This window comes from Ochotona curzoniae, unplaced genomic scaffold (genome assembly GCF_017591425.1).
Source record: "Ochotona curzoniae isolate NIBS_2020 unplaced genomic scaffold, NIBS_Ocur_1.0 scaffold_1852, whole genome shotgun sequence".
Lineage (NCBI taxonomy): Eukaryota > Metazoa > Chordata > Mammalia > Lagomorpha > Ochotonidae > Ochotona > Ochotona curzoniae.
In genome coordinates, this window is record NW_024467087.1 from 28,726,314 (window position 1) to 28,751,730 (window position 25,417).

Consider the following 25,417-nt stretch of genomic DNA (forward strand, 5'->3'; position numbering starts at 1 on the left):
TTGAGCATAGGCCCTAGGCAGATTAGGCCAAGGTTTTGGCTAAGTGAAATTGCCGATTTTCTTAAAAAAAAAAAAAAAAAAAGACTAGCACATTGCTCATTAGAGCATACTGAACTTGCCTGTGCAATCTTTTTGCTACCCTGCAATTTCCTGTTGGTTATAAATGGAACCTAGCTGTTAATGCAGCCTGTGAATTGAGAAAAAAAGAATGCAATTAATCATAGGAGGTTGGGGGGATTCACTAAGCACTAAGCCTGAGTTACAGGGGAGAAGCTGGACAAGGCACTAGGACCTAGAAGGCATCTATCCACCCTGGCAGGAATTTCTTGCTTGGAGCTCAGACAACAAAGGCATAGAGAGAGATTGGTTTTCTTTCTCTCAGCATCTCCACCCAACCAGCAGAAAACCGGTGAGTAGGGCTTCCCAGTGATTTTCAAGCAGAATGTAACAGATGTCAAACGGGAACAGCACCAGAGCACAAGGCAACGTGCGCTGGCTTTCTCTCTCTTCTCTTTTCCTTTTTGCTTTATTCTGTTGGATTTTTTTTCCTTAAGGCTCTACCTGGAATTTTCCTTTGGAAAGTGAGTTTCATGTTCCTTTGTTTTCACTGTGATGTTAATTTAGAATAATTTCTCCTCTGATGGCAAAGCGTTACTGGCAGGCAGGGAAATGCTTGCTACTTGGGTTCAGGAGGTGGGGTTTTACCACTGCAGGTTGCCTGACAGAGACAATGCTGAGCTCAGCATAGGTCATGGTGACATTGGAAAAAAAAAAGGCGGGGGGGGGGGGATGTCGAGCCTGGCAATCCCACAGGCACCAGCCTCCCTTTATCTCTTGTCCTCCTGGTCCCTTGCAAATACCTCCATGTGGCAGTGTGTAGCAGCTGAGCCCTGCTTGCTTTGTGAGTCCTTTTATGCCCATCTGTGAGATGCATGCTAATAGTTTGATTCCTAGGAGGACACTACCTTTGCAAGCGTTTGGAGCTTCAGTTGTATTTGCTTGTGTGTTTTCATTGCTTTTTTTTTTGTCTTTTGAGGTTTTGGGGGGTTCTGTAGAAGGGGAAAAGCAAAACCTGACAGATGTCCATCCTGTTTGTTTTTGTTTGTTTGTTTGTTCTGTAGCTAAGGCACCTGAGCAATAGACAAGTTTTGGGTGAATTGCCTGCTGTGATGCCAAAATGCCCCTTCATTCAGGGTGGAAACCCAGAACAATGAAAGGTGTGCTGGCTTCTAAGGGTCCCATATGCTGTTCCAGGGACACATTTGGGAGTCTTGAAACAATCAGATTATTATTTTAGTAAGAGGTATTGCTGCATCCTAAGGGAGATGAAGCACCTGGGGGGGGGGGAAAGGCAGAATTTTTTAATTAAGTAGTATTGGGGAAGGCAGAGCTAATAAGTTGTTAAAAGACCGCTTTATCTATACCATTTTCTCATCTTATTTCTTGTGCATGTCAGAGAGCCACACCAGCTTGCTGGGGAAGGGGTTTGATGAATAGCACAAAGACACTGGCTGGTCCCTAGAGGCTGTCCCTTTAAAAGAGAATCCCAGTTTGTTGAGGAGGGGGGAGAGAGGGGATGCGCACATTAGAGTTAAAAAGAGGGTTTGGAATAAAATTAAAAGACTCGCCTTCATAGGCATTGTGCTGAGCTGCAAAGCCTGCTTCCCAAGCTGGAGATGCTAACCTTGGCTAGCTCCTTCTGTTCTCAGAAGGGAAATTTTGTCAGGCTATGGATTCATTTACAACTGTTACTCATGAGGGCATGTGTGAGGAAGCAGATGCCACTTTTAATACATTTAGCCCGAAGTAAGAATTTGATAGGAGCCACTGTCAGTGGTCCCAGGATTTTACTCTATTTCAAAATCCCTCCTGTGCCTGTGTTTGGAACAGTGCCCAAAGTGCCTCCCTCTCTATCTCTTCCTCCCAACCCCCACAACCACCAGCACCCCTGCCCCGCCCCTCCTTCTTCTCTATTAAGATCAATATTCCTGCAGGTCGGGGCAAGCAGCAGATGGGTCATGGGCTTTTTCCAAGCAGTTCTTTTCACAGGCAGCAGATTGCAGATCTCGATCTAGCTAATATTTGAATTCCTTTCTCTTTTTGACTCCTTGCCCTTTTTCTTTGCCTCTCTCTGTACCCCCTCCCCTTTCTCCAACACTCAGGTTGCTGAGGTTCCACTGAAATATGGAACTTGATTTTGGACACTTTGATGAAAGAGATAAGGCGTCCAGGAACATGCGAGGCTCAAGGATGAATGGGCTGCCTAGCCCCACTCATAGCGCCCACTGTAGCTTCTACAGAACCAGAACCTTGCAGGCACTGAGCAATGAGAAAAAAGCCAAGAAGGTACGTTTCTACCGCAATGGGGACCGCTACTTCAAAGGGATTGTGTACGCTGTGTCCTCTGACCGTTTCCGCAGCTTCGACGCCTTGCTGGCTGATCTGACTCGATCTCTATCTGACAACATCAACCTGCCTCAGGGTGTACGTTACATTTACACCATTGATGGCTCCAGGAAGATTGGAAGCATGGACGAATTGGAGGAAGGTAATTCAAGTAGTGGGGTGGTGGCTTTAGGGGGAGGTGGCACCACTGGCTATGGTTACATTCTTAGGTTTCATGGAAAGAAATTAGGAAATGTATTTGTCAGTGTATCTGGCTGTCACTCAGACTTTTGATTCTGTAGCCATCTGTAAAGCCCTTAGACACAGCCCTCAAAGCCTTTGGTCTCTGCTGAGCTGCTGAGGTTGAAGTGTGGATGGTGGCGGGTAAAGCTTTGTGCTTCGCTACCAGGGTGTACAAAGGAAAATGGGAGTTGTGGCACTTACGCTGCACATGGCTTGTAATTAATTCTGAGTAGCACTGTTGAGGCAGATCATAAAACAATCAGGGGCATAATGAGGAAGACATTTGTTTGGGCTAACAGAGAATGCATTATACTAAAATTTCATTTGAACTGCTAAGAAATTATTTGGGAATTGCAACTCATTGGAAATCTGCATCCTAAAAGCAGGACTTCCTGGACATATTCACAGAGGATTATGCTTTTAGGTAAGTGGTCACTGCTCAGCTGTTGCTTCCAAAAAGCCTACTTCAGGGTGTGTCCCTAGGGCTGAGGTCATTGGGAGAAATGCCAAAGGAAGCTGGTGATATGCTTGGAATTTTATTCAAGACTATTCCTGTCAGAATAGGGACTGACTCACAGTACCTAAATCCCTTGAAATAGTCTCTGGATTTTGGTATTGTGACTAAATTTGCTGACCATATTTTTGAAAATCTACCCATAAATTAGGAAAATCTGAGCCTTGACCAAAACTTGTTCAGCCATGATGCCTTCTTTGTGATCATTTAGAGAATAGATCTTTAATCACATACCTAACATTATATATTATCAAATTGATTTTATTAAGGATGCTTCCATAGTTCTGCTTTTTACATTGGTGGTCTTAACTCATGTGATCAATTTAACCTGATATACTGTGTTAAAGGACAGCCTCAAAGAGTGATGCTATTGTAAAAATCTTTCTCCTCCAACCCCTTCCTTATTGTCCACTCTCCATTCCTTGAGAAAAGGTGAATTTAGAGAAAGCAGATCTCTAGTGAAACCAAAGTGAGGAAAGAGCAACAAGGAAGAATCAGCACATTACGTGACTTGCTGGGGGAGTACTCCTCCTATGCTTCGCAGATTCTAGGATTCTTGTGCTCCTAGACAAAGGAGCGTGTGCATTTCCCTTGTGCAGACCCCAGGGTTTTTCAAGTAACTACTGTTTCTCAAGTAGTCAGGCTACCTGAATGGGGGCAATTTGCTTATAAGACCCTGTGTCACTACAGCTGCTGCATGTGAGTGTCAGGGTTTCAGTCCAGATGTTTCTGCTTGTTTGTTTTTGCATATAACTGACATTGAAAAAGGAAACTGAGGTCATTTGATGAAGTGCTGGAACAAGAAGAAGTTAATCATAGACCTTTTCTGACTGTGAAAGAATTGGCCATCCTAGTGTACATCTCAAAGGAGCATCAGGGCAAGCTGGAAGGGTTTGAACCTAGGCCAAGGGAGCTGTCCAACAGACTAATTAGTAACTTGAGTGTCTTTTACTGCTATAAAATACACATCCCAATTGGATCTGATGGCTTCCCCTGTAATAACTTTCACAAACAAAGCACCCTCAATCATCCAGTATGTCCTCATTACCTCTAGCCATAACTTTCTAAGGACCATAATGGATGATAGTGCAAAAATTCTGAGACAACTGACATTCAATTTGGCACAAGTGATTATAATGCTATTGTATTTAAGGGAGGTGCTATGTACAAATTTTGCCCCTTATCTACTTTTTACATATTCGTTGTTACCTCTTGGGGTGTATGTATGTGTGTGTGTGTGTGTGTGTGTGTGTGTTGGGAGAAGGATGGTTATAATCTCAGTCTAATATGGATGGATAATAAATGTAATTCTGAAAAAGACTGCAATTTTCTTTCCCTTTGAGTCATATTGATTCTTGTAAGATTAGACTCTTTTTAAAAAAAGATTAGACTCTTCTCATCTGCCATATATACCACACTTGGGTGCTGTGGTACTTGCTGATGAATTCCTGGACTATGCAAATTGTAAATAGGATCAGTCTCACTCATGTCACTACAGCAGCAACTCAATAGTAGACCTCAGTGCCTTCCAGTCCTGAGTCCTGCCCATTCAGTCAAGGAAATTCAGGGGCATCTTGGATAGTGCTGAGAAATGCAGCAAACTTCCCCAGCATCACAGAGTCAGATAAAAATAAAAGATACTGGGATATGGAGGATGAAGAAAATGAGCCCTTTCCTCTCATATTCTGTAATCCAGAACTCCTCACCTGGAGATAAAGGCCAGAAGTCCCTTTACTCTGTTCACCTCTGGATGATGTTGAAGGAAAGATTTTTTTAAAAAATTCATATGCATTTGTTTCCTGTTAGGTTTTAGAGTGAGAAATCTAGGAAAGATACCTGAATGAAGACTAAAGGGCACTGAGTTCCAGTCTTAGAGGCAGAAGATTACAATGGAAATAAAAAAGCCTTTGGGATCTGATTTGGTTCACGTCCAAGATAGGCCAGCTGCTAGTCCGTGTGGTTTTGGAGAATCTATTTAGATTCCTGGAGCCTCAGTTTTTTTTTTTTTTTCATTTCTAAAGTGGGAATGATCACTTTGAGAATTCAATAAGATAAATCAATGTGAAGCGTTAATTATTCTGTCTGGCACACAATAGCAGCCAACAAAGGATAACTATTACTGCTTGAGTTGTTCTAGTTTGTACATGGTAGCCACATGATCATAGGTTTTTCCTTATCCATGTGACTGATGTTATCTCTTTTTAAAACACAATTGTATTTTTAAAGCCAACTTTGCTAGACACAATTTGTATTTCTTAAATTCACTCATTTAAGTGTCTGAGTTAATCTTTTTACCAAAATATCCAAGTGGTACAACCTGGATCATAATCTTACTATAGATCATTTTTTTCAAGAAGAAGTCTTGCTCATATGCTTCATGTTCTTAACTCTTTCCAGGCCTAGGCCTCTATGACTCTATATTGTGTCTGTAGGTTTGTTTGTTCCAGATATTCCTTATAAATTAAATGATACACTATAGAATCTTTTATATTTCTTTCATGTAGAATAATATCTTCAAGGCTTACCCACTTTGAGTCATGTATTGACACTTTATTCCTAAAAGTTTTTTACTTATGAGTAATATTCCATTATATGTATAGACTACACTGTGTATGTCTCATGAATCATATATTTAACTGCAAAATGAGACTGGTGACATATGCCTTCTCTATCAATTAGGGTGGCTATGAAGATAAAATTAGATACTGGACAAACTATAGGTCAAACTATAGTCACAGAACATTATTATTATTAATGTTGTAAAAATAATAATAATGACAGCAATGATAACAGGGAAAGATTTTTAACATCCTGTGGTTCACAAATATAGCTCACTTCCAAAATCTTTCGGAACTTTGAAAAACACAGATTCCTGATCCATACTCAGATTTATTGACTCAGAATCCTTAAGATTTGTGTTCTGGAGTTTGTACTGTAAACAAATCTCCATGTTTTTTTTTTTTTATGAACTCTATGATTTGAACATACTATATCAGGTGGTCTGACATTCCCCCTCCCGCTAACTGTGGGAGCAGGAGTTAACCAGGAATGTAGAAATCTTTGTTTTTTGCTTTGTAGGTCTAAGAGGGATAATGTATCATAGAAGAGTCGATTTCCAAACAGCCACCTCATTAAACATTTTGCTTGAAATGAAATGAAACAAGAAGCAGTCACTTAACAATCCTTCTGGTCTTGTGGCCTTTATCTAGTGCCTTCAGTCTGCTGCTAGGTAATGAAAGTATTAAGGAGCATTTGGCTCAAAGCTTTATTATTGATGTTGATATCACCTTTCCAAGGCTCCTTTGGTTGACCAAAGGTCCTAGCAAAACCACATGAGATATGACTCTCATTATTTATAGCTTCAGTGACTAGGTGAATGGAAAGCACTTTCATCCTGTCTTTCCTTCAGTTTTTGTTATAGAATCTTCCACATTCCCTTTATAACCTATCCAATACTTTCCTCACTTTCATATATGTGTGTACTCAGATCAATTTTAGTGATAGATTTTTTTTTGTGACCAGCCAGATTTTATGAAGCTGAAACTGAGGCAAATCGCAGCATTATTATGCAGACCAGGGATCAAAATATTTACAATTGGGACCATCTCGGAAAATGTGAACTGTATAGTGACACTAGCTATGACCCAGTTTCTTTACCATAGCTCATTTTCTCCAATGAAATGAAACTAGCCTCTCACTGATTTATCCTTTGTGAAAACAAGCACATTGTTAAAGGATTTAAAAATTCCGTAGAGGGAAGTATTGCTAATAGATAGGATAAAACAATAAGGCCTCATTGAATATTTCTCTCCTTGAGTTAAGAAGCCCTGGAGAAACAGCAGCAGTCCAGGCACAGGGCGTTTGTGCTGAGAATGTATAAATATGTTTGCTCTCTTTGAAAATAGTACCCTCTCCAAAGGGATGGGATGCAGACATGAGATCACTTTAAGCCCACAGCTCGTTCCATTCCCGCCCTTTCAGCTGTGCTTCCATGACTTAATTTCCTGACTCCTTGAGCCTCAAGCAGGTTGTCAATACCAACAAATTGTCACCTTGCTTGCCTTTCAAAGCAGCTTTCCTTCCAGCTCCCTGTGGGTGGAAATGCCCGCTGGAAGCCGGTGCACGATGGGAACTCAGCTGTGTAAAGGTGCAGCACACCTCACCCAGTACCAAATGCCAGGCAGCTGAACATGCAGGAAGCGTCAACCTGTGGCAGCTGACATCCCTAATGTTTTCCAGATCAGGACAAGGAAGCGTAAGTCCTGCAAAGGAGCACATTTCACGTCTTTTCAGCAGCAGAAACAGTTTGTGGCGGTAGGCACTCACTTATTTAACATTTAATTGCTGTAACAACTTTACTTCCTAAAGCCTATTATATATGAAAAAGAGAGGAAAATTCATTCTTACTTTTAGGACCTGAAGAGACACTGCTCTCACTTAGCACAATACTTTCAGTTTATAGATGGAAAATCTGAGACTAGGAGAGATTAAGCGATTTGGCCATGATTGCATGTAAGTTCCTGGTGTAGGATTTGGTTCCAGGTGTGTCTGACTTGCAAGTCCCTGCTCTTAACGGCTATACATTTGCTGCTCTCAGTGGGGCATAAACAGTGGCAGCAGTAGCTTTGCTGGGTGTCAGTCACAGAGCTCCCACACTTGGCATTTGCAGGAAATTGGAAGCCTACCCCCAAACAACAGAACATGTTCCCAATGAGGAATGAGACTCTAACTCCCACGATATGCCACCATCACAATTCAATTCCTAGACAGCTGACCTTGCTGTTTTTTCTTTCTTCAGCTTTTCATCCTTTTTAAAGGATATTTATTTATTTTTACTTGAAAAGCAGGTTTTACAGAGGAAGAGACACTCAGAAATTTTCTATCCACTGGTTCACTCCCAAATGGCTATGATGACCAAAGCTGAGCAGATCTGATCTAAGAGCCAGGAGCATTTTTCAGGACTCCTACGTAAATGCAGGGACCCAAGGACTTAAGCCACCCTCCTGCTTTCCCAGGACATGAACAGGGAAATGGATCAGAAGTGGAGCTGCCAGGACACAAAACAGTGCTCATATTGGATGCTGTTACCGTGGACAGAAGAATAGATTGCTACACTACTGCACAAACCCCATCCCCTTTCTTTCTTTCTTTCTTTCTTTCTTTCTTTCTTCCTTCCTTCCTTCCTTCCTTCCTTCCTTCCTTCCTTCCTTCCTTCCTTTCTTTCTCTTTTTATTTATTTTTATCTTTGTTTGAATGGCACAATTACAGAGAGGAGAGGCAGACATAAAGATCTTCTGACTGCTGGTTCAGTCTCCAATTGCCCACAATGGCCAAAGCTGTGCGAGTACAAAGCTAAGAACCAGAAGCCTCCTCTGGGTCTCTCATGTAGGTCCAGGGGCCCAAAGACTTGAAGTATCCTGTACTGTTTCCCAGGCCATAAGCATGGAACTGGATTGAAAGTGGAGCAGCTGGAATATGAACCAGCACCTGACGTCAGCACCATGGGTGGAGGCATAGCCTAATATGCTACAATGCCACTGACCCCAGCTTCTCTTTTAATTTCTTTTTTTTTTTCTCAGCCTTTTCTTCCTCTTTTCTTTCTTTCTTCTTTCTTATTCTTTTTCTCTAGTCCTGCAGATTGCGGGCTTCAGAATAATACTAGCTGGAATTGAACAGATGCTTACTATGTTGTAGGCTTTGGGGTCAATACTTGGTTTAGCATCTGCTTTGTGTTCTCACCATACCTTACAAGTTAGATATCGGTGTCCTCCCCTCGTTTACAAATAAGAAGTTGTGGTAAAAAAAATCTTAGATAACTTGCTCAAGAGCACACCACTACTTGGAACTCCATTCCGACTGACATTACATCAGCTGCTGTTTTTCCATTACTCCATAGTCAGGCCCAGAGGAGAGTGGAGTGAATAAAATGTACTGGCAGAAGGTGCTCGACTAGATTTGGCAGAGGGCTGGGCCCTCTGGAAAGCTCTTGAATGCCATATGATACTATAGCTGTCTTCCATCATGTTCATTTTCATCTGGGGGTGTTTAATCATGCTGAGTTCAGAGGCTTAAGAGCTTTAAGAGTTGGGAGTTAAAAAAAAAAAGGCCCGAGTTCTAATAGGGCTACACAGCTGACTCCCCAGAGGAGACTGTGGATGAGTGAAATCATAAATATACAGCCTCATGCATTGCCACACCACCAGTTGTCTAACAGAATTTTAAAGCACATGACAAGCTATGGAAAACATCTGACTCGAGCAGTGAACTTTGCAGAGGTGCCCATGAATCTGGGAAAGTGCAAAGGCAAGAGGCCATGTAGAGTGTATGGAGAGTATTGGTTGAGAATATATGGAAAAACCCAAAAGGATTTCTTCATCCTTTTAAGTCACAGGTTAGACTGCTTAGTGGCAGAGGCTGTAGGGGTGTGTGTGTGCATGTACGTGTGTGTGTGTATGTGTTTGCCCGTAAATAATCCCTTGAATCCTCCAACCCTTCCCATGGAAAAACAGAAGAGTGCTTGTAACCAAAGATAGCTTCAGATGCCTCTTTGCACATGTTGGATATCCCTTTATCCTCCCCCTCCCACACATACAAATGTCCTCAAAGGGGCCCTAGAGATTCTGAAATTTCTCCTAGGACTGAGAAATTTGTTTATTAATGTGACTTTAAGGATGTGGTGCTACATGCAGCAAAGTAATCAGTGTTTGCCAAGGGAGAAAATCAACAGCCTGGTGTTTCTGGATCTCTCAGCGCAGTTCTCCTGCTGAGACTAAAGGAAGGAGGAGAGCCATCAGCCTGTAATTGTGTTAAATGCTTCCTTTGCACTGGCAAGGGTTTATTTATTTATTTAGCATTATTACTGATGGCTTAAAACTAATGAAATCACCCGGTGTCTGCTGCTCAACCTCTGGATGAACTTCTATGTATCTTGAGGCTAATATATTTTACTCAACAAACTCAACCTTTTCCAATATTCTCTCCCCCAGGCTGTGCCTACCTCTCTTCCTATTTTCTTCAGCTCCCAGTTCCAGATGTCTAATCCACTCCTCTTGCCTCAAGTCCCTACATAACTTCTACTGTTAGCCTGTCAATGTGAAAATAACAGTGGAACCTGCAAATCCATAAATCAAGCTGTACATTGCATTCTCACATTCCCATATTATTACCTGTAGCAGGCAAAGCTGAGCACTAGTAAAGCACATGGGTCTAGCATGCAGCATTGGAGAGGACTAAACGATGAAGGGTGAATGGCAGAAATGTGGGCAAGTGTCTTTCAAGCAAGAGCTGGATGAGCCCTTTAAACATGAGGAATGCTCTATGGGTGTGGTGTGCTTCTGTGAGTTTATGTACAGGTTGTTATTGAGACAGTGCTCCCACCTGGATGTGGGGTGAGCAGTACAGGGAATATTTTATACACACGTATCCATTCAACAGACATTTCATATTTCACATTTCAATATCCCACTGCTTAGTTGTATGCTAAGTGCAAAGGGTGATTTAGTTTCTTGCCAAGTATGTATTGTATGGCCAACATGGAAGGTTGACTGACTCACTTGGCATATGCATTAACCATGAAATTGGAGGATGTTTCCAAACCAGGACAGCATCATTAAGAAACAGGAATGTTAAAAACTTTCCAGTAATGTCCCTGGAGCTTAATCAAAAAATCCTAGCAACTAATAAACATTGAGATTCCAATGAAACCACATCAAGTGCAGAAGCTTCACGTATCGGACTAAACTCAGGAGTTTTCATTGTTCTTAGAAATTATAACTTCACAAGGTTTTTCAACCATTTCTGCTGCTCTATTGAAGGAAGTTTTGCTGATGACTTACTCTTGAGTTTGGGCAAAAATGCTAGAGTTCACTTAGTAACTGTATTTAATGCTGATTATCACCAATTAACTAATGATCCTAATCCAATGTTAGTGTGTACTAATCCATCTATGTGCCAATAAACTAACCACCTCAAAACTGATTTCTTCCCTTAGGGGAAAGCTATGTCTGTTCCTCAGACAACTTCTTTAAAAAGGTGGAGTATACCAAGAATGTCAATCCCAACTGGTCTGTCAATGTGAAGACATCTGCCAATATGAAAGCCCCCCAGTCCCTGGCAAGCAGCAACAGTGCCCAGGCCAGGGAGAACAAAGACTTTGTGCGCCCCAAGCTGGTGACCATCATCCGCAGTGGGGTGAAGCCTCGGAAGGCTGTACGAGTGCTTCTGAACAAGAAGACTGCCCACTCTTTTGAGCAAGTCCTCACTGATATCACTGAAGCCATCAAACTAGAAACTGGGGTTGTCAAAAAACTCTACACTCTGGATGGAAAACAGGTAAGTGTCCTGATTTCAAAGTACTCTTCCCATTTTTTTTTAAATCCTTGCATGACTTTTATATTGTGTCTAGCACAAGGGACATCTCCACATCTGATCATTTTTCCCCGAGATGATGTTTCTCATTGGGAGGAAAAGTCTTTTCAGCAGGTAAGGCAGTGGACCCAGAATCTGAAAATTTGAAATTCAATCTGCTTCTAAACTGACTGCAATGATCACTTAAATTCTGTTTTCTTTATTTGCTAAGAAACAATGTGGCAGAATGTAGATCCAAGGATTCTCTTTTTTTTCAAGGATTCTTATGATTATGGATTTAACTGTTATGTGATGCAACCTTGATTGTTTAATAATTATGCCTGGAAGTGAAATTTGCCCACCCATATATTCATATTGTCATTCAACATCATCTATAATGAGGACAGGAAGTTGAAGTAGCCTCCATCAGCTGTGAAAGCAGACACATGCAGGAAGGGTATTGAAGTTTCAGTGTTCAATATCTTTGCCTTATATTAAACCGTGTTTTTTTCTTTGTCCCTTTTGTACATGACATAGCTGTCTTAATTTAATCTCACTGATGGTTTGTATGAGAAAGAGACCATTTCAGAATTCTAAAATTAGCCTAAGAAACATGTTGCCATCTGCTGCCCTCCAAATCAGGTTCTTCCTGTCATTGGTTATGCTACTAAAGTACCACCTAAATTAATATCTGGGAAAGAATGCAACCAGACGTCTCCATTGGACAGATGCACCATTCTCTTGAGTATAGATAGCTGTAAATATATGACAACGCATGTCCCAAGGGAATCGGAACAGTGTTTGGTTCTGTTGGCTCTAAAGAGAATCCCAGTCACACTTCAGAGAGGATAAGTGTGAACTATTATCAGTCCGTACAGTTTACCTCTTAAAATTCCTTTGGTGGTTGAACAGAATCTAAAAAAAAAAAAAAACCACAGATATGCTATACATCAAAATGACTTTTGAGTATTCTGATGTAGAACTGTACTTCCTCCCATAATGTGTACTCTACTGTAAGGTTTTAAGTTTCATGGGAAGCTCACTCATGTACTTTGTACTTGACAATTTTGTTAAATGTTGACTTCTGTTTCTAGTTTTTTTTTTAAACCTAAGAAATCCCAAAGGAATTGTTCATATCTGATTTGTGTTTGTTTGTATCAAACAGTTGGTTTAGTTGTGATCTTGGAAAGAGTTTCAGTTCCCAAGTATCTATACAAATGCCTGTCTTCTGAACACTAAATACATAATAAGAAGGAGTTGCCTGGAACAGGCTTAACTGTGACATCCTCATCTTAGGGAAATGAAATCTAAAAATGTGAGGGTCAGTGGGTATCACAGTTGAAAGTGACTTTGTAAATCATGATACTTAATCTCCCTCCTAAAGCGGGGATATCTGCCACAAACATTTTATAAGACTGCCTATTACACTGTTCAACATCTGTAATTTATAAAGAAAACTTTTCTCTATATTGGTTTTAAGATTCCTTCTATATACCACCAGTAATACAGTAAAAATACATAGTAGGAAGTGAAAATTGGGATTCCAAGAATTTGGTTTCTAATCTCTTTTTTTAATTATTATTATTAAAAGTGTACTTATTAGAGAGAATTCCCTTTGCTTGGATATTACAACAAACAGAGCTGAGGTTGGAATTCCATCCAGGTCTCCCATGTTAGTGACAAGAAGCAGATTACTTGAGCCATCACCACGTTAATGGTCTGAATTAACAAAAAACTGGAATAAAGAGCTAGAGTCAAAACTCAAACTTAGGGACTCTGAGTTGGAATGGAGGCTTCTTTACTGGTGTTTTTGCCGCTTGGCCAAACAAATGCCACTGGTTTTTAATTATCCTTTATGACTTTGAACAAATTAATCATCCTATGCTTCACACCCCTCTGTACATTGGCATTGATCACACTCTCGCTGTCTGTTTTTACAGGTATCTCACAAGGGTTAAAATAAGTACTAGATATAAAAGCACTGTATAAATGAAGGCAAGCATGTATATTCATATAATTCATCTTCTATCTGCTGATTTACTCCCCAAATTGCCACAGTCTTGGTTGAAGCCAGGATCCAGGAACTTCATTTAGGTCTCCAGTATGAGTAGCATGGGCCAGGGTACTTTGAGCATCCTGTGCTGCTTTCCCACATGCAGTAGAAGAGAGCTGAGTCCAAAGTGGAGCAGCTGAGATTCGAAATGGCATTCATGGGATACCAGTGTGGCAGGTGGTGGTTTTAGCCACTATTGCACAACACTGATTTTTTATTTAATTTATTTGAGAAAGAGTAAAAAGAAAAATACATAGAGAGAGATACACTTCCCAACTTTATCCAAGTTTTCCTTATGAGTTTCAAGGACTCACTAGTTGCCTTCCAGAGTACACCCAAGCATGAAACTGGAATTGAGAGCTAAACTGAGACTCAAACCTGGTCATTCTATGGGATGTAGGCATCCCAAGCATCATCTTAACAGCTATGACTTCCTTTGTTCTTATAATTAATTTCATGAAGATATGCCATACTTTGGCATTCTGTGATTGCTCCTGATAATATGAGGGGCCTTCAAAAAACTCATGGAAAGATAGAATGAATGGATCATGCAAAATCCTGTGAGCTTTTATAATCGTCTTGTATATGGCTCAGGTAGATGTTCTGAGAAGTTTTCTTCCTTTACTGTTCCAGATACTGGTCTTAGGTCTACCTAAAGAGGTCAGAGGGCATTCAAAGTACATTGTAGTCCATCTGGATGGCTTCTGTCAGGTATTTTCATTAGAAATCACTTTTAAAGCAATAGTTCCCTAAGTGTATTTATTGTAAAGAGAGCTGTTCCCATCTCCACAACCCCAGAAATTCTTAAATAAAGTGTGTAGTGAAAAATAAGATTGTGAAATGCTGCAAATTTTATGCCTTTCCTAGTATACCACTCATTGGCATACTAAATATTCAAAGAAGTCCTAGAGCAAGGAAACTTATTTAATGAAACTTAGGATGTCCCAATCTTATTTAACCACAAGCATTTTTAAATGAAATACACATGCTTTCAAACTTCAAAAAGTTTGTGGAAATATGCCATTAAATGTTTTGGTGCAAAAAAAGGAAATCCATTCATAGTGTACATAATGGGCATTTTTCATAAACTTTTTATGTAGACACCTGATACACAAAGAGTGGGAGAAAGAACAAGCACACTGGTAAATGCTATTTATAGAAGATACTGATGATCAGGAACCAACTACTCTAACCTTAGTGGTAATATTGGTATTCATAGGGTAACCCACAAATTAAACATTGTTGGGTCATTACAGCAAGGTTATTAAGTAACAAAATTCAAGAGTGTGTGAACAAGCCTACTAATTATAAAATAGGTGCCGAGAATACTGAAAACTGGGGTCAAACAGAAATTTTTGAAGCCCAGTGCATTTACCAATTCTAGTGATGACAGCTCTAATGGTACCACCTGTCAGTCACTTTGATTATTAGTGGATATTCCTACTACTTGGGAACATGATCTTCTCTCTGGAGTCTAAAGGAACATGTGTTGCAATGGTTTGGACTTGCTCAATGAGATTCCAGGGCCTGTCTTTGGCTGCAATTGAAGGACAAAATATGGTCAAGGGGATTTGTTGTGGAACATTCTCTTCATGAATCCAGGCCATGACTTTATTTTAGTGTGCTCTGAATGGGTCCTAAATCAACAAAATCAAGTACTTTTCTCCCCTCTATTTAAGTAATGTTCATCTAAAAGAACTCGTTTCATTGTACTAAACTTGTTGCTAATTCTCTGCTTGTATATACCATTTGACTAACTGGCTTGAAGTGATCCACTAACAGCTACAAACGTGGTTCTTATTTCCTTCTTTCTGTTTTTACTTTTTTTGGATGTGCTTTTGTAGCTCTTGATCCTGGTAGGGCTTCAGATTTGCTGGTGTATAGCCTTATATCCTGACCTCTTATCTCTGAGATATTTGTGGTGTGTGTTGATAATAACCTAAATATTCCAGTAGAAAATGTGTGTATGGATCCCTCACCTATGTTAGAAGTTGTAAATAGAATACAAAGTGGCTGGTAAGGCCCTGGATGTTCCCAGGGGCCAAAAGTTATTTCTGGGCAATCAAAAAGTATGTAATGTAAATTTGATGGTGATGTGATTATTCTTTTATTTATTTGGCTACTGTCACATTTGTAACGTGTTGACAAAATTATCTAATAATTTGTGTTCATAAATGAACCATGCATTGATCTTCATGTATAAAAGTCATGGGTATATAAAAACTGGGACTTGAATTTCTGGCTCACTTGATATTAATGGTTCAGGAGATACACAGTCTAGCTTTAAAATGATTTCCATAAAGTAGAAAGTGTGATGTTTGTGTTAAGGTTGCTGAGTTTTACTGATGGACTTCTAGTCTCTGATATCTTATACAAGGGGGTACTTGGTTCTTACACTACCCATTTTCATGCTACACTGATTGGCATCCTTGGATCCATACATAGGCCAGATCTATACAAGTAAGCACTGTTGTCTCTAGATAAATGACTAGAATATAACTGGATTTTAGTACTTGTGTTAGCTTTGTTAGGTCCATTTTGTCTCTTTTTAATTTTGAATTTTATGGTACAATTCCATAAGGTCTTGGGTTTCCCTAGGTCTGTTTTTAATTGGATTAGCTTATTTTTATGTTTCTCTGTACCTCTCTGGTAAGTCTCAGAATAACATAGGCACATTTTAACCTGATTGCAAGATTACCTTGGAAACTAGAACAGAAGCTTTAAGGGAATGATTGAAGCAAAATAGGAGGATGAGAGCACAAGAGATGCTGAGACTGCTGCTAATATTCTAGAAAATCCTTCCCCCATCCATCTTGCCATAAAAAAGAACTGGGTGCTCTGAGTTCATTGGCAATTACAGGAAACTCGGGAAGACCGGTGAGATTTAACCTTGAAAACATCGAGTGCATTTTTTAAGGTGTATGTGTCTTTCTTTTGTTGGCTTTTGTCTCCTCTGCTATCTCTGCTCTCTCTAGTCACATCTGGTCTTACTTACACTCTCCTGGCCTCAATCTTTCCCAGTCCTAACCTCTTTCCTCTATCCAGTGTTATGACCCTGTCAGTCAACATTGAGCTCAATAGAAAAGGCCACGTGGCCATAAATTCGGCCCTGAGAGGTAAGTCATTTATCATTGATGTTCACTTGAGAAAATTAGGGTTATGAAGGGGATGTATTACCAGAACTTCCCCTTACCTATCCTTCTGCAAATTCTTGGAGCCAGGCTTAAGGAATATTGGCCTGCGCATGAAGTGAAGAACAAAAGGGGAAATTCAGGTTGGGCTTTATGTAAGGTGACACTTTGTAAACTACCAACTATATGTGAAGTTATAGATTTTGCACTTGGAGAGAGTGCTTAAGCAGGAGATGACGAAACATTGATTATACTGCCCTTCTGGAAAGAAAGACTAAGTGTAGCCCGGCAATCAGCTGTGTCCTCAGTAATTTATACTCCTAAGAGTTTTATTGTTGATGAGGTACTCCTGGCTCTGATCAGTGATAGAGGAACTTGGCCATTTCAATCAAAAGCTTTGTCTTATTATTCCAGCTTCACATATTGACCAGTTTGTCACTGCTTAACAAATGGAATAATCCTTATGCTATAATTTCAGAGGCCTGAGTTCTAGTCTTCACTCTGAATTCCATTATGTATGTGATTTAGGTCCAATGACCTCTGCTTCCTGGACCTTAGTTTGTGAGGAGATGTTAATATATGACCCTTAGAAGTGTCTCTAGCCCCAATGTAACAAGTTATCCATCTTACAGTATTCATTCTGCTTAGAGTATTCCTTACCAAGTCACTACTCTTCTCAATGTACTCTAGCATCTGCTCGCAGGATGGACAAAATGCTACAGTACTCACCATGGTGGCTTTTTAGGATGGCTCCTAAAAGACACGTGCACCGCTTTTTTTTTAACTCAGATTTTTCTTGCTGCTTGTGATGACGTGATCAAAGAATATGTTAGAATTTGTCATTTTGATTTGTCCTCCATTTCTTTACAATTGCGAATGGTATGAGGAAGAGGCAGAGAGCTCATGTAACAAAGCAAGATAATAGCAAACTTGCTAAAACTGTGACAAACTTTAATTGTTGCATTTTTAAGGCATCTCCACCACAATCCTGCTACTTTCCGTGCTCAAGTTTGGTGCTACTTGAGGTGGTTAGCATTAGAGCTAAACACATTCTGTTTTTTTGAGTGGATTATGGCGGCCCATCAAGTGGATATAGACTATTTTATCAACAACTATTGGAGGAGCTGGACTCTCATTCTTCGTTTTTTGGTTTAATCTTTCTGATTATTTTAATTCCTTCAGTATAGCAGAAAAAGCACCACCTCTAAAAACAGGTTTTTAAAAACAGCTTTGTTGAGATATAATCTGTATACCATACAATTTGTCTTTTAAAAATATTTATTTGTTTTAAAACCATAGTGACAGAGAGAAATGGAGAGACAGAAAGAGAGGCATATCTTCACCCACTGGTTTATCTACTAAAAGACCCAGAGCTGATCTAAGCAGAAGCCAGGAGCCAGGAACTTCATCCAGGTTTCCCATATAGGTAGCAATATGAGCTGTCTCCTATTGTTTCGCTAGCACATTAGCAGGGAGCTGGATTGGAACTAGAGCAGGTAGAACTGGAACAGGTGGTCACATAGAATATCGGCATTGCAAATGGTATCTTAATGTGCTATGCGGGCAACACCACCCTCCCCACCCTTAAACAGTTAATTCATTTTAAGGATAAAATCCAGTGATTTTAGTATATCCACAACATTCTGTATCCATTACAGCAGTCAATTTTAGAATTTTTCATTACTCCAGAAAGCAACCTTGAAGCCCTTAGGTATCATCCTCCAACAACCTTATTCAAATTCCATCTACTTAGCATGTTTCAAGGTTCATCTTCTTTCCTTTTTTGGATTAGCATGCCGTTGTGTGGATATATCACATTTAGCCATTTATATTTTGGAAGACACATTTTCACCTTTTTACTGTTATAAACATTATTGTTATGAACATTCATGCACAGATTCTTATGTGGCCATAAGTCTTTGTTTATCTTAGGTGAACACCTCGGAATGATGTTGCTGACTTATGCTATACATATCTCTAAAATATTAAGAGATGGTCAGTTTTCCAAGTGGCTATATCATTTTCTATTCCCACCAGCAAGGTGTAAATGTTCCAGTTTTTCTACATGTTGACCAATATTTGTTATTATCTATTTTATATATTAGAGCCATTCTAGTGGATGTTAAGTAGTTTCTCCTTGTGACTTTCTTTTGCATTTAATTAAAGACTTGCTTATTTTACTTGAAAGGAAGAGAGGGAGAGAGAGACATCTTCCATCTGTGGATTCATCTCTAAATGGTCTCAATTGTTAGAGCTAGGTCAGTCTAAAGCTGGAAACCAGGAGATTCCTCTAGATCTTCCATGTGGATGCAGATGCCCAAAGACTTGAGCCATTTTCTGCTGCCTATCCAGTCAATCAGCATGGAGCTGGATCAGATTTGGGGGAGCTGGTTCAGAACTGAAGCAGCTGGAATGTGAACTTGGGACCTCATGGGATGCCAGAGACACAGGTAGAGGAGTAGCCTACTACACACCATGCTGGCCTCACTCATCTGCATTTAATCAGGTTGAACATATTTTCACATGTTTATTAAATATTTGTATGCTGTCATTGGGAAAATATATATTGAGATCCTTGGTCCATTTTTAATTAAATTAACTTTATTATTAACCTTATTATTCTTGATACAAATAAATTGACACATGTGATTAGAGAATATTTTCTCAAAGTTTATAGCATGTTTCCAGCTTCTTCATGGCTTTCCTGACTTTTCCAAAGAATTTAATTTTGTTTATTTAAAGGGCAGAGTGAGGGCCTGGTGCGATTACATAGGGGCTACAGTCCTCGCCTTGCAAGCACCAGGATCCCATATGGCCACCAGTTCTTACCCTGGTGGATCCACTTCCCATCCAGCTCCCTGCTTCTGTCCTGGGAAAGCAGTCAAGGATGGCCCAAAGCCTTGGGACCCTGCACCTGTGTGGGAGACCCAGAGGAAGTTCCAGGCTCCTGGCTTCGAATTGGCTCAGCTCTGGCTATTGCAGCTGCTTGGGAAGTGAATCAATGGGTGGAATAGTTTCCTCTATGTCTCCTCAGCTCTGTATATCTGCCTTTAAAATAAAAAAAAAATCTTAAAGGCAGAGTGACAGAGAGAGAAGGAGAAACAGAAAGGAAACTGTGTGTTGGTTCACTACCCAGACAACAACAATGGTCAAGGCTGGGCCAGGCCAAAGCCAGCAGGAACCCGTAACTCCGTGTAGATCTTCCATGTGAGTGACAGAGGCAAAATACTTTGTACCATCAATTGCTGGATTCTTAAGCACATTATCAGGAAGCTGAGTTTTAAGTGGAGCAGCTGAGATTCTAACCAGGTTTCTGATGTGCAATCCAGTACCACAGGTAGCAACTTAACTTGCTGTGACATTAGCTCTTGCTAAATTTTCCAAAGAAAGATATTTTACTTTGATTAGCTTATTAAATTTTCTTTCATATACTACTTCTTGATATTTTAACTAACTTTGTTTTTTTATACTTTGTTAATTATAACTTTGTTAATCCAAGGCCTTATATATTCTTCACGTTATCATCTGGAAATTTTATAGTTTCAGCTCTTACATTAAGGTCTCTGATGTATTTTATGTTGATTATTGTGTATGGGACGAGGTAAAGGTTATCTTCTTTTTGTAGCACCATTAGTTGAAAAGAAAAGCTACATTGTAAAAATTTCAATTTAACTGGACACTTAGAAATAGCAGTTGTTTGTAGAGTCAAATTCTCTGAAGGTTTCTAGAACATCTAGCTTTCAGCATGTCTTAAACCCATTTTGTTTTCCTGTTATAGATTAGCTAACACTAGGTAAATTATAAAGCTTCCGTCCGATTATTCACTCTCCAAGTGAGCGCAACAGCCGATGCTATGCCAATCCGAAGCCAGGAGCCTCTTCCGGGTCTCCCACACAGGTGCAGGGTCCCAAAGCTTTGGGCCGTCCTCGACTGCTTTCCGGGGCCACAGGCAGGGAGCTGGAAGGGAAGCGGGGCTGCCGGGATTAGAACCGGCGCCCATATGGGATCCCGGGCGTGCAAGGCGAGGACCTTAACCACTGCCCCACCGCGCCAGGCCCGAGACTATTGTTTCTTAATAGTACATCCCCTATGCTCTAGAGTCCTGAATTTCCCAGGCAGACTTAAGCAAACTTACCTTCCTCATATCCTAATGTCTTGGAGTTGTACTAAGCAGAATTGGGCCAGAGGTTGCATGATACCAAAATCCAATTCCAAAAGTTTGGGATTATTTATTTCATTATAATTTAACATATAATTCACATACTATATACCTAAGTGACTCAAAGTGTACAATTCAATACATACAGAAATATACAACCATCACCATGATCACTTTTAGAACCTTTTCATAATATCTCCTACCATCTCACTATCTTAACCCTAAACAACCATTGAGCTACTTTCTGTTTCTATAGATTGGCTCATTCTGAACATATCAAATTAGTGAATCATATAACATATGATCTTTTGTAAATATATATGTATATTTGCATAACTTTACTGAGCATAATATTTTAAAGAGTTATCCATGTACTGTCATGTCTATCCACTATGTTGCTTTTTATGGTCTAACAATATTCCATTCTATGGATAATCAAAATGTATTTTATTAATAGACAACAGGTTGTTTGTACATTTTGGCTAATATGCATAATGTTATGCATAATGGGATTCAGGAATCCAAAAAGGAATGTAGAGAGTGTTGTCAAATGCTCATTCCTGCTGAGACTTCTTGACCTGCTGAGCCCTAACAGCCAAACTCAGGCATCTAAAACATGTATCCTTAGGATATTCAAAATAAGCACATACTCTGTTTTTTTTTTCTGTGTAGATATTGGCATCAGAGTTTTTGCCAAAACAATTTAGAAGCGAACATGAAGGTCATGTTACTAAAGTTTTTTAGGCTGGAACAAAGCCCAAGAAGACATTCCCCTCTTTTCTGAGTTTTTAAAAATTTACTTATTTCACTTCATCCAAAAGGAAAAGGATCAGAGAAATACATAGATAAAGGGATATTTCCTTATGTTGATTAACTCTCAAAATGACTTTATCAGTCAGGACCTGGACAGGTCAAAGACAGAAGCCAGGAATTCGGCCCAGGTCTTCCACATGAGTGCAAACACATGTTCATTACATGGGTACTTGAACATCATGTACTGCCTCGCAGGACGTGCAGTAGTGGGAAGCTGGATTAGGAGCAAAGGGACCGCCAGTCTCTCTAATAGCAGATATGAGACAGCATCTTAACCTCTGCATTAACATTTTCACTTTTCCACAATCAATGATACTTTCAAAACACAAGTAAACTGCAGTCCAATAAGTCACACTCTCTCCAAATCACCAAAACTTTTAATTAATTTATTTAATTTTTCTACATTAATATTTTTTTTCCTGTATCCGGGGTAAGGGAAGAGATAAAGGGAGACACCCCACCCAGCCTCCCACCCATCCCAGGTCCCTGACATGGGGTGTGCTCCAAGGGTCCTGCTCAAGCAGTTTTGATAGTTCAACAATTCTGAATTGCTGCCAATCTCGCAGCTCCAAGCACAATGAAATCTATTCAGGATCCACTGGCTGACATAGTCTCTTCATGTTTGGGGTTCTGAGATCAGCAGTTCAGCTGCAGAGATCCCCAGAGAAACTTTTTCTGAGATGATCCCAGACCTGATTCTTGCGTGTGCATGCCAGTACAGGGTCCAGCACAATCCGTTGCCCCAATCAGCTTATGCAAATACTGGTCGTTGTACATGCTGGGTCAGTTTTGTTTGCAGCCCTGTCTTCCACTGGAACTGATGGGTGTTGTAGTCCAGCCCGATCCTGCCTACTTCATACTTGACCCTCATGCAAACCAGTGGGAGCTGCAGCCTAGTTGGGGCAACTCCCCATAATCCCCATCAGGCCTGCCCCTACCGTGGTTCCCATGCATGCTAGTATGGACCGCAGAGTTGTTCAGTCTATCCCACATCCCATTTAGCTCTCACACATGTCAATGGGCATTGACGCCTAGTGTAGCCCAACCTGCCCTATTATCCAGCCCACACACATATGCGATTGGGTGCCTTTCTGTCTAGCCACTCCTACCCCTGTCCTGGTTTTCGTGTTCTCCAGTGGGAGTGGTAACCCAAGAGGGAGATGCCCACTATTTCTCTCCTAGGCCACTCCCACAGCCGGATTATGCACTCTCCAGGTGGTTCTGGATTTTAACTGGACAGAGTTAAGTCCCCAGTGCCAGCTTCTGCCAGCTGATGCTGCGGCAAAGCCCAACCAACCCTCACCCACTCTAATTTTTGCTGGCACCAGTCGGAACAGTCAACCCAGCCTGGTTTTTCCCTGATCTAGCTCACATGATGCCCACAGGTGTTGTAGTCCTGCCTGGTCTGGTCTGTCCGCATCCCAACTCATGTTCTCCAGTGGGAGTGGCTGTGCAGCAGGGGAGCCCTCCACATTCCCACTACCACTTTTGCCCCCTCCCTCCTTGGTTCTCATCTGTGCTGTTTGGGCACTGCTGCCCAGTCCGGTATGGCCCACCTCACCTTGGCCAGTGGGTGTTATAGCCTGGCCCTGCCTGACCCACTCTCAATTCCAGCTGACACTGGTGAGTGTTATAGCCTAGCCCAGCCAAGCAGGCATCCAATCCCAGCTGGGACAAAACTTTTATTTTAAAAAAGCATACCTCCCCAGAAACAAACAAACAAAAACTTCCACAATTCCAGTTCATCTATTTTTCCTACATTTAAAATATGTTTACTCTTGGGAACATACATTTTTTTTTCCCGATGGAAGTCTTGTAATATTAGCCCTTGAAGGAAAATAAAATAGTGTGGGTGAGGGGAGCCACAGTATTTCAAGATCATTAGTTCAGTGGTCCTTACCAAGCCAATTTTTCAATGCCCAGGCTATCATTGAAAATGCTTGGAAAAACTGGTATTGTGGCCTAACAGATTATGTTGCTGCCTACAATGTCAGCATCCACATGGGCTCCAATTCTGCACCTGACTGCTCCATGTTCTATTCTTGTTCATGTCCCTGCTAATGTATCTGGGAAAATAACACAGGATTGTTCAATTGCTTGGGCCCCTGAACTCACGTGGGAGACCCAGGTTAAGCTCTTCTTCCACCTGACCCAGCCCTGGACATTGCTGCCGCTTGGGAGTGAACCATCAAATGGTAGATATCTCTCTTTTTCTCTGTCTTTATCTCTCTCTCTAGGTAACAACAAAATAAATCTTAAAAAAATTAAAAGAACTTCTTGGTTGTTACAACAAGAAAAACGGTTCTGCCTAGTTGATGCAGAGTAGTGATGTTGGGAGAGTACTAGATGCTGGCCAGTAGAATCACTGGCCTGAAATGTCAATAGTGCTTTAGTTAAGAACTCTACGTAACAAGTGAAGTGAGAGATAGACATGGCAGAAGATAGGAGAAAGGCCATGGCAACGTCTCGGCATGACTTTGTAAATTATGTTAAAGAAATTAGATGTTATAGGGTAGAAGCCACTAGGGAATTTTAAGCAGAAAAGCATGATCATATTTAAAATTTTGGTAAGTCACACTGTTTGGGATTTCAAGAAGGCAAACAATATGGAGTTCAAGAGGAGGCTGTGTAGGAGACAGAAGAGTAAAATAATCTCCATTCAGGCTGAGGTATTGGAAATGAAATTAAAAATCAGATTCAGGAAATATTTGTGAGGCAGAAACCAGAGAAATTAGTAATTAACTGTATTTCAGGGGGTATTAGTTGCCTATTGCTGTGTGACGAATTACTACAAACACTTACTTATCAACACATAGTCTGTAAATCAGATTTAAGGCAGACAATACTGGGTTCTTAAAATCTCAGTTGAAGTCATGGTTTTAGAAGCCAGTCTATTATTTGGAGACTGGGGATTAATCCAGTTGCAGACAGATTCACATTTTGGGTAGACTTCAATTCTTAGGGACTGTAGGTCTGCGGTTCTCATTCCTTCTTTGGCTTTCAGCTAGAAGCTGATTTCAGATTCTGCAGGCTACCCGTGTCCTCACACAGCTGACTCCATTTTCAAGTCCACAGGGTACATCTGCTCCTTCTAGTGCTTTGACTGACTTCCTATTCTGTCACAAGCTAAGACAAATGCTCTGGTTTTTTTTTTTTTTATTATTAACGTTGTATTATGTGATACAGTTTTATAAGCACTGGGGAGTCCCCCCACCCCTCCCATACCCCTTCTCCCATAGTGGATTGCTCCATCTTGCTGCATAACCACAGTTCAACTTCAGTTGAAATTCTTCCATTGTAAGCATGTTCCTAGCGTAAAGTCCAGCATCTTATTGTCCCAAATGCTCTGTTTTTAATGAGCCACATATGACTATGTTAGTTCCAATGACATAACTTCTTTTGATTAACCCAAAGCCAAGTGATTTATAATCTTACTTGTGTCAGAGAATTCTCTTTTTGCCATGTAACATGACATAGTCATGGGAATGGCATTACATCATATTCATAATAAAAATTATTATACAAATGCAAAAGTCATCGGGGATCATCTTTAGAATGTTGCTTGCCACAAATGAGGAATTAAGAAGATTCAGGTGATTCTGAGGCTACAGATAAGTTATATGGAGTTTATTGCCTGAATGGAGTTTACTGAGGTAGCGGAATCTAGGACACAAGTGAGCTTTAAATATAATGAACATGGGGCTGGCAAGGTCACACTGCAGGCTGATCCTCCATTCGGTGGCATCGGTATCCCATTTGGATACCAGACTGTG

At 40.5% G+C, this 25,417-nt stretch overlaps 1 protein-coding gene across 2 annotated transcripts in view; it reads left to right on the forward strand.

Annotated features, from left to right (window-relative positions):
• The first annotated feature begins 256 nt into the window (after nucleotides 1-256).
• Nucleotides 257-25,417, forward strand: part of DCX (doublecortin) — a 109,671-nt gene continuing 84,510 nt past the window's right edge. Inside the window, exons 1-3 of one of the 2 annotated variants that reach the window (XM_040999661.1) lie at nucleotides 257-409; nucleotides 2,163-2,548; nucleotides 11,133-11,473. In XM_040999661.1, coding sequence (XP_040855595.1) covers nucleotides 2,185-2,548; nucleotides 11,133-11,473 — 705 coding nt within the window. In that variant the 5' untranslated portion in view covers nucleotides 257-409; nucleotides 2,163-2,184. The remainder of the gene's footprint in view (nucleotides 410-2,162; nucleotides 2,549-11,132; nucleotides 11,474-25,417) is intronic. The other variant, XM_040999660.1, reaches the window with a different exon arrangement.